Consider the following 14,051-nt stretch of genomic DNA (forward strand, 5'->3'; position numbering starts at 1 on the left):
TACCAACCTCCAATTTTTAGTGTGAATGTCTATTAATTAATTTAAAAGAATTAAGTTGATTATAATTAATTTAATTTTTACTAATTTTCGTAACACTGTTAATATTAATTAAAAACATTTCAAATCACAATTATTTTAATTTAATTAACCAACTGAATATTAGTAAAATCTCAAGGATAAAAATAAAAATAATATCAAACAAAAACTAAGGACTCGTTTGTTAACGTTCTCGTTTCCTTGTTACACTTTTTGTTTCTTGTTCTAAAAAAAGTAGAAACGTTTATCATTTTATAAGGAACTACTGGAAACAAAAAAAAAATGGTTTTTTCCATTCCGTTTCTCAATTATTTCTATTGGTTTCTTTATCTTTATCTTTTTTTTTCTTATTTTATTAGTTTCCTTTTTCTCAATTATTTTTATTTGTTTCCTTTTCCTTTTTTCTCAATTATTTTTATTTGTTTCCTTTTTCATTTTCTCAATTATTTTTATTAGTTTCATTTTCCTCTTATCTCCATCGTATTCCGCAAATAATCATCCTCTTCCTCTTTCTCTCATGGTTTTCATCGTGGGTTTCTCTAAAGCATCATAGGCAACAAAGTTAAAGGTTAAATGTTGTTTTGTTTCTTTCAATTCTAAATATTGAAGACATAATAACTTACTTTAAAATTAATATTACATTCTAGATATCACAAAATATCAATGAGATTGTTGAAATTGATGGATTAAGAAGTGAATCGACATCATCTAAGAGAAATGACTCGAGTTAGAGATGATATTGTCAATCAAATTTGACAGAGAGATAATATTGTCAATTAAATTTGGTAACATTTGAAGAATAGATACAATTTTACTGTTATTATTTTTATTCAAAGATGTTTTTTGTATTAAATGAATAAACTTTTGATAATTTTATTTTTTGTATTTAATGGATAACTTATACTTTTGTTTAATGTTCAATTGAATTAGATGCAAATAAAATAAAAAATAAATCTCAAAGAAAACGAAGAAACAAGAAACCGTTATCAAACCAAGAAACATAGAACAGAGAACAAGAAACAGGAAACAAGAAACGAGAACATTACCATACAAGCCCTAAATACTAACACACTTCTCAAAGGTACAGAAATATAATTTTCAAAATCCAAGGAAAAAGAAACTACACCCAAAAAGTTTGATCACAATTGATTTGGAAAATAATTAATTCATATAATTGAATACTGATGCATCCTCGTGGCTTGGGAATGTGAATATTCCAACAAAATTGAAATCTAAATCCCTACCTCCCTCCTTGATGTTCAAAACAGTCCATTGGAATAAACAACCCAAAAGACATAAGAAAAAATTTCTGGTATGAAGTTCAAACGAAAGTTCGAAGTTGAGACTGCTAAGCTAATTTCATCAAGTTGAAAGTTCGATTTCCTACCTTTCGACAGAAGAAAATATATCTTTTTGAGCAAATTTTCTTTTTGCTAATTACCATCTCTTTGTCCACCAATGCTGAAAAGCTCCATCACGCAAAGAAACAAAAACAAAAAGCAAAGAATACATCAAAACAAAACAATGATCTGATACAAAATGATAACGAGGAACAATGATGGTTCCACCTCATCCATCAAATTTTCCTCTTCAATTCAACTCCTGCCATTTAAAATTACCTGAAAGTAGCATACTACATGTAGCATACCAAGTGGTTTACTAGCAATCTTTTCTTTTTTTGATTCTGTACATTACTCAGCAAGGTAATACAAAATAATAGTAAATACATGCTTCATTCAAGGATGAATGATAATATGCCTCCAGAAATCGGAGTGTCAACAAAAGAGCAAAGATAGAAGGATTGAAATCTATACCTAATTGAACGATGATACGTATGACACTAACAAACAGCATGGTTTAGAATGAGCCAGATTTAACTCGGGGAACTCTGTGATTGGGAATTTGCAGAATATTAGAAGAAAAAAAACGCCTTTCCAAAAAAGATGAAAGCCTGGAAGTTCGTAAAGCATACCTGGGGTGGTTCTGTAGCACGCATTTACTTCATAACCTCCCCCTAATTGTGTAAAAAAGCAAGCTCCAAGTATAGATATGAAGTACCCTATCTCCGATTTGTAAAGTTAATATTTTCTGGATGATGGATACAGACTAATTCTAGACAAAAATTGGTAATCCTCATGGTCAAGTATATGCATAGCGACATCGCTTGCTGAAAGAAGCTGAGATTTCCAATTGAATAAACCCTACCCTCCAGTTCCAGCATTGTCGGATACTACCTTATCACTTGAAGAAACAGAGTTTGCTTCACTAGAAGTTAGGCCACTTTTTTCACCCTGACCAAGTACGCAGTTGGAATCTTGATCAGGGAAAACTTCCGATTGCAACGAAGGAGAAATGTTATTTACATGCAACCATGTGAGTTCCCACAGGCTGTCTCCACCTAGCGCACTCCTCTGAACTAGAATCCCCTTAGTTTTCATAACAAGCAAGTTATTCTTGAGGAGTTCAGGCACCAACTCCTGAAGCTTCTCGCTTCTTTTTCCTCTAACTTTAGCTTTTGCATACTTTTCCATTCTGCTAAGAACACCAAGCCATAGCTTGCAGAAGGTTGTTAGTTGAGAAAGATCCTGGAGCAACAGTAAGAACACTTTGAACAAGAGTTTTATGGCAAGGATCAGCGTCCCTTCCATGTTTCTGTAATCTTTCTGAGAGTGTCCTTGTGCAATTTCTAATAAATCATCAAGCACTGTGAAGATCACAAGATCGAAACACTGTAACCACAAATCATGTGGAAGGCGGATTTCATCAACACCTGCCAAGCACTTTTGCAATGACAGCAGAGCGTGATTTCTAACCTCCTCCCTCTGGTCCAAGCAAACTTTTCTCAAACCCTGCACAAGCCTCAGCCACATGTCTCCAATATCTTGCGAAATTTTAATGATTTCCTCCTCCCCCGCAGCTTCCTTACCCTCCTTAGCCCACTGTCCTAAACAATCAACAGATCCAGCCATAAGATCCAAAGCACGCAAAGAGCGTTCAACCTGTCCAACACGAGACTCAGCAAATTGCCTTGAGGCATCAATACAGAGGGTATAATTTGCTGGCAACAAGTGAGCACCGTCAGACACAATGAACAGTAGAGCATCAAATCCTGCCTCAGAAGCCTCTGGATGGCGAGCTGTAATCGAGAGTAGGGATGTTATCGTTCGCCATCCTGATGGAGATCTAATATGAGAAGCATTTGCTTTTACTAGACGACTGACTTCCTGTGTAATTTGCTCACAGTATGCATCAGCTACCCTAGCATCTAGCTTCAAGACAAGTTGAAGAGATCTCAAAAGTTCATCAGCAAGGTTCTCTTTATAAGGAAGCAACCGCTGGCAGATCCGGAGAAGTCCAAAAACAGCTTTCTCCACCAGGGCACAGGGCACGACAGTTGATTGCACAATGTTAAATATATGATCATACACACCAGGCCAAAGAAGTACAATTCTATCTCGGTTATTCAGGGTAATGGCGATCAACAATTCCAGACAGAAGACTGCTGTATCTTCATCCTCAGGAGCGCTGTTTCCTTTCTGGGGCCGTCCTGCAGCCCATATGAGTGCTTGTGCTAGCTGTAAAAGAGATTCAGCCTGAAGAAACTTGCTCTCTGTAAAAATGCTGTCAATATTGCACTTTTGAATAGTTTGAAGGGTGCGCTGATGAGCAGCAAGCTGTTGTTCAGTGGGCTGTGACCTTGGCTCCTCACTGTCAAGAGATAAAAGCTGACTGAACCGGCCCATTAAACCAGAGGATCTCTTGGGAGTTCCAATCGACTGTACATGAGCAACAGATAACGAACTTGTAAGAGGCTTCCCATGCCCGGCATCAGCAGAAAATTCTGATTCATCAGCTGCATCATTGGCCACACGAGCTGGTAAAAGACCAAGCTTGTGCAATCGCAAGATGCAATCAAGGATGTTTCTCCAACCTGTGCGAATGAAGTCACCATACCTGTTGGCAATGGTGAAAACAGTCATAGTAGCCATCCTGGCTTTTGTATCATCACCAAATGCCAGCACAGGCTCCTCAACAGATGATGGGTTCATGAGGGTTGTGAACTTGCAGAGGGACACAACAAGATCGTCTAGTACATCTTCAAGGTGATGGCATGCGGAGATCTTTGCAACAGCTAAGAATCCATCAATACATGTTTGATAGACTTCTTCATGTTCTGCATGATCAAAAACCACAGATATAGCAGCAATCGTTGGCCCTGACATTATAGCAAACATATCACAATCAAGGTAGACTTTAGAATCAGACACAATGAATGGAGATGATTTCTTAGATTTATGCATCAGATCTATCCATCGGCTTGGAGTCATTTCAGGAAAACCATTTCCTTGCTCCGGAGTAGTACGAATCTCATTCTTACAGATTGAGTGATACAACTCAGAGAGAAAATCTCTTGGAAGATCATTGCCTCCATTTATGTGCCTGCTATTCCGAATGAAATCTTCTTCCGTCATCTTCTTTTTCACTTGAACATTATGTTGATCTGTATTGAGCATTATAATTGAATAAGATAGTAGAAGAGCAGCATCCTTATTGACAAGAATTTGAGGTGACTGTTCATAATATCTCTCAGAGAATGCCTCAAGCACCCTTTGTATCTTCTGTGATTCCCCAGGGAGACGGAAAGTTTCCAGAAACAGCCGCAAAGCAGTATCCAAATTCATGTCCTGAAAATCAAAAGTCCAAGCAAATTCATGAAGAACCTGGACACAAAACTCATCATGATTTCCAAGGAAGTCCCCAACCAAATTTTTATCTAAACCAGCAGTGTACCTGAAAAAGCAGGCTACACTTTTGGGATCAAGTTTATCAGGCAAGAGATGAATTCCTTGAAGGAACTCCAGTCCTTTCTTAGGGTCACGGTTAAAGTGATCAGCTCCAATCATCAAACGTCTCTTAATGTACTTTTTCCTTCTCACAAATGGAACCCATTGAATAGGATCACTGAAATTTTCACACTTTACCATCCAGAAAGGAGTATATTCCTCAAGGTTCACAGGAGTATTTTCTAGGCCAGTTCCATTACCTATCCTCTCAGCCATTCCCTGTATAATGGCAATAAGACCATCCAAAGCAAGGATATGCATTGAGGACAAAGGACAATTAACTGGAAAAGCACTCTTGGACAGAAGATTCGCGAGATCTTCAAAGACATTACTGCATGTTATGTCACAATCTAAGTTTGCATACATCTCCACCATAAATGTTTTCTGCCTGCAGAAATCAACAAGAGCCTCCATGGCAACCTCCTGCTGCTGGTATGAAGCCCCATACCTGCTTTGAGCAAGCCTCAAAATCACACATGAAAAGAAAGCCTCAAGCTGCAACTTCAGTTCTGTGCGCAGATGGTGGTACAGATTGAGAACAATGCTACAAACCATTGAAAGGATTAGCGAGCTTGTTGACAAACCAAATTGCATAAGGTTTCGAAATAATTCATCTTGGATTAAACTCAATAGCCTGGGGTGATGGCGGAAGGATGGACCACCCAACTCTATTGCTGAATTTATCAATCCCAAGGCAAAGAGAGGAACATCTTCATCAAAAGCCATGGTATTTGACCTAGCTCCTAATTCCATATGCTCAACTAGATTTAACAATGAACAGAGGAATCGGAAAATTTCCACCATGCAAGGGACCCCATAAGGTTCGTTCATAAGATGAAAGTCAAATGGAACCGTATCCTTCACACTACCATCCTCAAGTAAATTTTCCTCCATTCCAGTTGCCATCAGACCTGATGAAGGTTTAGAGTCCAAATTATTGGATGGCGATTGACCATCAAATTCATGACCCAAGTTGCCATTCTCCAAAAGTCTGCTTCCAAGCACATAGTCATCATTAGCCCCCCTGCCAGCCTGAACAAGAGAACAGGTTTCATACATTAATTAAACAATTTTGTGTTAATTTTTGCCAACGAGAAGCTTAACAATTTCAATGTCAAAATAAATGATGTGAGAAACCAATATTTTAAGAGCCTAAAGTCAGGCTTTTTATCTAAGAGAAGTGAGTAGTGAGTAGTAAGCCTCATTCTGAATGTAAGAAACATTAACAAAAACGTAAAAATTCAAACCCATGTATTGTGGACAAAAATTATTATTGTTATATTTTTAAAAAAATAAAAAAGAACAAAAAGATGCATCCATCAACTTTCACTTTCAAAGAAGAAATATTCTAAAGCTCATTCTCAATATCATCATCAACGTGACTAATAGAAGTACCTTACTATTTGAACTTTATTTTATTTTTACTTTTTATTTATTTACTTATTATTGTTGTTGTAGTTGTTGTTGTTATTTTGGGTAAGAAACCATTTCATTGATGGAATGACATACCTAAAGATATCCAAGAATACAAAAGGAACCCAATCAAAGGGTATACAAAAGGGACCTGATCACATAATTACTTCATATAATTTAGGAGACCCAAAATTTCAAAGAAATTAAGCAAAACAGCTTTTTCAAAATTTTGAGTCCACTCAGCCTTGCCAAAAAAAGTAGGCGTAAGTGCATAGTGTCACAATCGTAACTTCTCAACACGATTGTGCGGCACTTGCTTAGCTCAATCAGCAAGTCAGCCGTTCGATAATCGGAATCCGCGGACAAACTCGCGGTATGACGTAGCCTCCCTCCCTGTTCTTGGGAAAATGTTTTTATAAAACGGGAGAGAGAAAGTAAATAGTTGAAAACGTCATAAAGAAAGCATTGAAGACTGTCAATTGCAAGGAAAATAACTCAGCATGCAAAGAGTGCGACAAGGCTTGGGCGGGGGTCGGACTGTTCATGTACCCCCTATAGTACATATTGAGAATTTTGGCCTTGGCAGGCTTGCATATGAAAAAGCCGAAATGTCACACTATGACTCGGCGACACCTAAACGAAAGAATTAACCTAAACTACTTTCAAGACATAAAGATAAAGTGATTTGGGGGTATTCGGGCATATGACCAACGGTAAATAATACGTTGAACAATTATGCCCCTGACATTCTCCCCCACTCAAACGGTTGACGTCCTCGTCAACTGGCGAAGCTGGAGCTCTTCGGTCTTCTGCGTCCACGCTTCAAAATCTTCGACAGGTCTTCCACTGGTTACCTCCACGAGGGGCTTCTTCCGCTGCACTAGGAATTTATGTACCTCCCTCGTGGGCCTTCTACCAATCCTTACTCCGTCAGCAAGGGCTTGCTCGACTTCTCTGTCTTCCTCCAGGTCCAGGTTGACAGATGATCGTACGACGTTGTTGCACCGTCAATTGGAAGCTTGGTCATCCCCTCGAACTCGAGAGGGCATTGCTTTTGATCTCCCCTCTCCTCCATCGGCCTTGAAGCTTCTTCTAGGCACACTCGAGCGATGTTGGCCATCTGTTCACATTCTTCTCCAACTCGGTGGACTTGAGGGCGGTCCCTTAGACAAGGGTCATCAGCGACGGGCGGCAATACAGAATGCCTCTTATCTTCAATCTCAAACGGACTTCTCTTGATCAGGGAGTCGGTCTGAGCACTATAACCGAATTGGGCTACCTTCGGCCGTTGAACCCAATTCCTTTGTCTGCCATCAACACAATGATGCAGGTATTCTTCGAGCACACAGCTGAGTTGCTCGGCTTCGACTTCAGGAGTCTTAGTCGCATCGACGACCCCAAGACTTGGCCCCTCGATCATGGTTTGCTTCGAACCATTGAAGGCGACCCGACACTCGAGGTTCTCGCTCCACTGAGTGTCTTCTTCTCTTGACGACCCACCATGGTGGGGCTCCCCCACATGAATCAGCGCGCTCACCTGGCCCCGCACAAAACAACACTTTCCTCCCTTGGCATCAGTAAGACCCAGCGGTGCCACGGGGAACTCGTATTCTTCATGCCTAGTGACACAATTTTTCTCGAGTCCCTTTGCCTTCGTTGTTCTTACTCGACATTGCCTCGGTCGGTCGTCTGATTTTAGGCGATGCTTCACTCCACGTCGGCAGTCCACCCGCCTCGTGAGCATGGGGAGTGGACCTTTACGCCGGACCGTGAGCTTACTCTGGGTACGACGGTCAACACACTGTTGTGGGCTTCTGTCCTTCTTCTTCAAGGAAAGGACGCGGGCTCCATACGGAGCTGGTACGGGTATACTACACCCTGTATTCAACAACATCTCTGATGGTTCCCGAAGTTTGGTCAACTCCGGCGGCGCCATGCGATAAGCATTCTCCGCATGCGCTTTTGCCTCTGATGGCGGCTCTTTCCCATGGTCGGTCCTCCTTCGCCTCGACGAGGACTTGGGCCAACTACTTGGCATCACACCATGGCGCTTCTCTGGGACACACAGAGTGTCCTTGGGGACTGTCTCCCCCGGCTTTTCCAACGCCCCAAGCAGGATCTCCACAGATGGTGGTTCCCCTTGGGCGCGACTCTCGTCTAGTTGCATGGCCGATATCATTCTGAACCCGTTAGGCTGCCGAATATCTGCTTGCACTACCGTGGGGAAGGATCCGGTAATCGCTAGACATTTGGCTGACGGCATTGGAATGACTTGATGTTCAAGGAGGAACTCCATTCCCAGCACTACATCAAAGTCGTCCATCTTCACAACCACAAGGTCTACGGGGCCTCTCCATCCTCCCAACTTTATCGTCGTTCGCTTCACCAATCCGACGATAGGTAGGGCAATGGAATTCACGGCTTTCATCTTTCCTGAATCCCTCTCCCAACGGAGCCCTAGACGCCTGGCTTCTGTTTCTGTAATAAAGTTGTGGGTTGCACCAGAATCAACCATTGTGCTCTTAGTCTGTCTTTGATTGATCCAGGTGTCAACGTACATTAGGCCCCCTTTTGTTGGTACATGTCTCTCCCCTGACTTTTTCTGGAGAGACGACATGTACCTTATGGCCCCAATCCGAGTCTTCTCGCCTCCATCTACCAGGTCCGCTTCGTCCTCAACACGATTCGACTTATCGTCTGAATCCGCAATTAGTGAGGCCTGGAACGCATGGAAGTCGACTTTATTCGGGCATTCTCTTACTATATGTGGCTTACCACATATGTAACAACTCAGGCGGCGCTTGGGTGGGCTTTGATTATTCGGCCTTTGCCATGTGTTCTCTGTGTTTGACTGGTGAGATCTTCGGTCTTTACCAGTGTATTCCTCTCTCCTGACAGTTTTGGGGGAACTCGGACGACTATTCCTGTTCCTTCCAGGTGAGGAGCTTTTGTGACGTCTCACATCTTGAGTGTCACTTGTCAGATCGAACAACCGTTCGGCTGCTGCATACGCGGACGTGAGGTCTTGGGCCCTTTGTTCATACAACTTGGCCCTCGCCCACGGTTTCAGCCCTTCGACAAAGTAGAAAACTTTGTCTCTCTCTGACATGTCCCGGATGTCTAGCATTAACCCTGCGAACTGCTTCACGTACTCCCGAATCTCGCCAGTGTGTCTTAGATCGCGCAATTTTCGTCGAGCCAGGATTTCCACATTCTCGGGGAAAAATTGCGAGCGGAGTTCTCTCTTCAGGGCGTCCCACGTATCTACAGTGCAACGTCCTTCCTGTATGTCTACGTATCGGGACCTCCACCACAACTTTGCATCTTCAGACAGATGCATCGTTGCTAACGTCACTTTGGCTTCTTCGGCGACAGTGTTTGTAGCCTTGAAGTACTGTTCAAGGTCGAAAATATAGTTCTCCAGGGCCTTAGCATCTCTTGCCCCACAGAAGGGCTTTGGTTCTGGGACTTTTACCTTGCTAACCGAAATCGCTCCTCCAGCTGGAGCTTGGTTAGCCACTGCTCGCATCGTGAGACTCAGCCTTGCGTTCACGTCTGCGATTTCATTTCTAACGACATCGAGGGTGACCTTGAAATCCTCCGACATGCCGTTTATCATCTCTAAGAGTGTCTTCTGAGTGTTATCAAGCTCACTGACGCGTTCTTCCATGTGGGCAGCAAAGCCTGAAGAACTCTCCCCACGCTCGTAGTTAATAGTTCTCCTGGCGTTGGTGTTTTCTTCTAGGGCGTCAACCCTTGCCAACAACTCTTTTATTGGCAACCCTTCGACACGGCCAGCTACCGCATCGATCATGTTAGCTTTCTCAGAAATTTCGTCGACACGAGACTCCAAGTAGCGGATGGAGTCGGGAACTTCGACTAGGTAGAGCATCTGCTCTTCTATCTCTACTAGTCGGTCTCTCTGGGCCTTGCCCGAGGGATTCGACGACGACATGCTTTGGTGTAATCGTCAATTAGCCAATTTGGCTCTGATACCACTTGTCACAATCGTAACTTCTCAACACGATTGTGCGGCACTTGCTTAGCTCAATCAGCAAGTCAGCCGTTCGATAATCGGAATCCGCGGACAAACTCGCGGTATGACGTAGCCTCCCTCCCTGTTCTTGGGAAAATGTTTTTATAAAACGGGAGAGAGAAAGTAAATAGTTGAAAACGTCATAAAGAAAGCATTGAAGACTGTCAATTGCAAGGAAAATAACTCAGCATGCAAAGAGTGCGACAAGGCTTGGGCGGGGGTCGGACTGTTCATGTACCCCCTATAGTACATATTGAGAATTTTGGCCTTGGCAGGCTTGCATATGAAAAAGCCGAAATGTCACACTATGACTCGGCGACACCTAAACGAAAGAATTAACCTAAACTACTTTCAAGACATAAAGATAAAGTGATTTGGGGGTATTCGGGCATATGACCAACGGTAAATAATACGTTGAACAATTATGCCCCTGACACATAGCAGCTTCTTTAGGAGATCCAAAATATCAAAGAAACTGTTATGCTTACTTTTTTTGCAAAGCTGAGTGGAGTTAATGATCCAACTCATAGGAATGGGCAGACATCTCTCTCAATCTAAAAAACTTTTCTTCTAATGACATTAAATCAGAATTGTTCACAGAACATGAGCTTAACAAAGATCAAAAGACAGCAAGTACATTCTTTACTAAATTTCCTTACTTATGACCTCAGTAATTGACATGGAATCAAGATGAACTACTTAACAGTTAACACTGAAGATCAAACAATGTAAGTCTGTGTTTATTACCCATCAAAACTAAAAACCAAACTGAGAAACTTGTAAAATATGAGCATGGTGCAACAGGTATCTCATTCATATAATAAAAAACACAATCTTGATACATCCCATTGGGGAAAGATGAAAAGTATCCCATCACTTCAGTGTCCAAGGGAGATTAAATTTAAAATGAAAAAGATAGAACCTATATATTTCAGTCCCAAAGAAATATTGTAGGGGAACTACGACTGAAAGAAAATACGTACCATAAAGTAAGGTAAAACTACCGTACACAAAATGATAAATTTCTTTTTGTTTTAGCTTCATTACTCATCTTCATCTAACTATCCTACGGTCTAAAATGTAGCTGTCGAGAAATGCAGTGACTAAAATGGTTTTAAACAAAATGCAGAGAATAAATCAGTACCTCCTGCTTGCTGGAACTGTTTCCATTGACTAGTGCACGCTCTGTGGTATTGATTTCTGAAAGGTGTGAAAAGATACACCTAACAAGCTCATGAACTGTGTGGCGAGCTATTCGTTGCAATAGCTCACCCTTGGTGGCTGCCTGATGCACTATGCGAAAACAAGTATTAACAATGGTGCAGACATGCTGATTGCTCAACATAATGGATGCCTTACTCTTCATACAAGCAAGAAGAACCTGAAGTATTTTCATCAGGACCATTTCTTCTGATGCAGGATCTGTTAACTCAAATCTACAACAGGTAACAGCATCAACTATCAAGTGAACAGACTCTCCAGCGTTAACAGTATTTTGATCAATCATGTCGAGAGTTAAAATCTTGTACACAGAAGACAAAGCAACCCCAGTAATAGGTGCCCCAGTTTCATCCGATCGAATTACATCTAAAAATGGTTGAAGATACACAGCAGGGTTGATTGTATGCCACGGATGTTGCCATGAATATATCTGTTTTCTTAATGACTTCAGTGATTGAATTAAAGAGTGTTCCAATTGATCATCACCTGACATATATCGACCTCCCCATCTTACATTTCTTCTCATAACAGCCAATACAGCACCAATTTCTGAATTGATCATGCAAGCCAAAGCAGTTTTATTTGTATATGTGAATGTGACATCACACTCCTCTGGTTCTTCCTCAATTGCATTGATTCCAGTATGCAGCTTGGGGCGCCCCATCTTTGGATATGTTCCCTTCACAGTACTAAAGTTTATCAAGTAGACAAGTACTGTGAGAAGATTGAGCAGAAACCTAGCTAACGTGCAATTACTGCTTACATGGAGAAGAAAAACATAATGATTGAATGAGCTCCACGATTAACAGTTGGCATGAGAACAACTAAATTTTTCACAAAAAGAAAAGGTGCACTATCATAGTTCCAAATAGAAAACTCCCACAATCAATTTTAACAAACCAATGAAAAGTTAGATAACCCTCCAAAGCTAAATTCTACGTTCCACTAACCAAATGAATAATGGTGACTTCTTAAGCAACCAATGAAGCCATAATGAAGGAGAAAAAAGTTAATCCTACTCCGATCACTCCAGGCACATAGACCTACAAGGAAATGCGTGTATACAAATGAAACACAGAAAGAAATGGAGGCCGAAGATCTAGAAAGCAATGAATTACGTGTGATTCGAAGAGAAGCAAAGACGGTCAACATAGACAGGAACAAAACAAACAGAGATCTAGGGAGAGATTAAAGAGCTTCATTTTTGGCAGTGCGCACTGGATCTGCCATCCATGACCTCGATGCAAATCAAAACGAGAAATGTTGTATGAACTAGGAATTATGAAACTGAAGATGGACCCAGGGGAAATTAGAATACCTAGATCAGAAAAAATTCCAAAACGAAACGATGAAGAGGCGGCGTCGGAATGGGCACAGCCGGAACGCCGGTCGGTAAACGGCGGGAGGGAGCCGTGAGGGAGGGGACGGCCGGTGAGGAAACATCGTGTGTTGATGTTTAGTACGACGGTGGAAATTAGAATTGCCTAATCACAAACATCGTTTCTTTTTCTTTTTCTTTTTTTTTCTACAATAGTGGAAAGTGATATCGGTCATAATAATAAATTTTCATCCCTCTTCTCAAAAAACTATCGTCTGTAATGTATCCTTATTATCTCATTTAAATCTTTCTACAAAGTAGTATGAATTAGAAGTTCAAAAGATAATTCATTTACAAAGTGTAGCATTTACAGATATTAAGAAAGTGACCAAGTCATATATTCCAACTACAAATGTTTCATATAGAATTGAAATCCTAATTCAGCAAATTGATATAATTAATGAATCACTGCTGCGACAAAAGCGTGGTAGACTGATGGATTCAAAGGATAAAAATCATCGAAAAAGAAAAAAAGTGATCAATAGTTAAAATGACTTAATTGACAATAGAAAGATTCAAGAAAAAGTCATGGACACGACCAGTGCTAAAAATGTAGAAGAGACTCAAGTATATGAAGATAACAATGAGATCTCAATAAATTATACCATGACAGGAAAATGGTGGAATAGAACTAATGTAGTTGTGGACAACATTTTTGCTTATAATGTTGCACATAATATAATTCATGAACATGTGGATTATGAACCTAAATCTGTTGACGAATGTCGTAATAGAAAGGATTGCCCTAAGTGGAAAGAAGTCATCCAAGTAGAACTAATTATAAACTCATTCACAAAACGTAAAGTTTTTGAACCTGTAGTTCATACACCTAAAGGTATAAAACCTGTGGGATTTAAATGAGTATTTGTGCATAAACGAAATGAAAATAATGAGGTCACTAGATATAAATTACGACTTTTTGCACAAGGATTTTCTCAAAGACAAGGCATTGATTATGAGGAAACATATTCTCATGTGGTAGATGCTATTACATTAAGATATTTAATTAGTCTAACTGTATGTGAAAATCTTGATATGCATCTTATGGATGTAGTTACAACATACTTGTATGAATCTTTGGAAAATGAAATCTATATGAAATCCCTAAGTCATATAATTCAAA

General features: G+C 40.6%; 1 protein-coding gene across 7 annotated transcripts; it reads right to left on the minus strand.

Annotated features, from left to right (window-relative positions):
* Positions 1–1,566: 1,566 nt before the first annotated feature.
* LOC103490077 (ARF guanine-nucleotide exchange factor GNOM-like) lies at positions 1,567–13,126 on the minus strand. 7 transcript variants are annotated; one of them, XR_007820498.1, is made up of 4 exons: positions 12,869–13,126; positions 11,474–12,239; positions 2,009–5,912; positions 1,567–1,924 (listed from the first exon to the last, which is right to left on the minus strand). XR_007820498.1 is itself a non-coding variant. In XM_051084328.1 (4 exons), the coding sequence occupies exons 3-4, from the start codon at positions 12,212–12,214 to the stop codon at positions 2,238–2,240; spliced, it is 4,416 nt and encodes a 1,471-aa protein (XP_050940285.1). In that variant the 5' UTR covers positions 12,215–12,239; positions 12,501–12,593; positions 12,869–13,106; the 3' UTR covers positions 1,567–2,237. The 7 variants fall into 7 exon arrangements, 4 of the variants coding, with proteins under 4 accessions (XP_050940285.1, XP_050940284.1, XP_050940283.1 ...); XR_007820499.1 differs by having other exon boundaries at positions 11,474–12,229; positions 12,869–13,106; XR_007820497.1 differs by having other exon boundaries at positions 11,474–12,305; positions 12,869–13,106.
* Between the last annotated feature and the right edge of the window lie 925 nt (positions 13,127–14,051).

This window comes from Cucumis melo, chromosome 4 (assembly GCF_025177605.1).
Source record: "Cucumis melo cultivar AY chromosome 4, USDA_Cmelo_AY_1.0, whole genome shotgun sequence".
NCBI classification, from domain to species: domain Eukaryota; kingdom Viridiplantae; phylum Streptophyta; class Magnoliopsida; order Cucurbitales; family Cucurbitaceae; genus Cucumis; species Cucumis melo.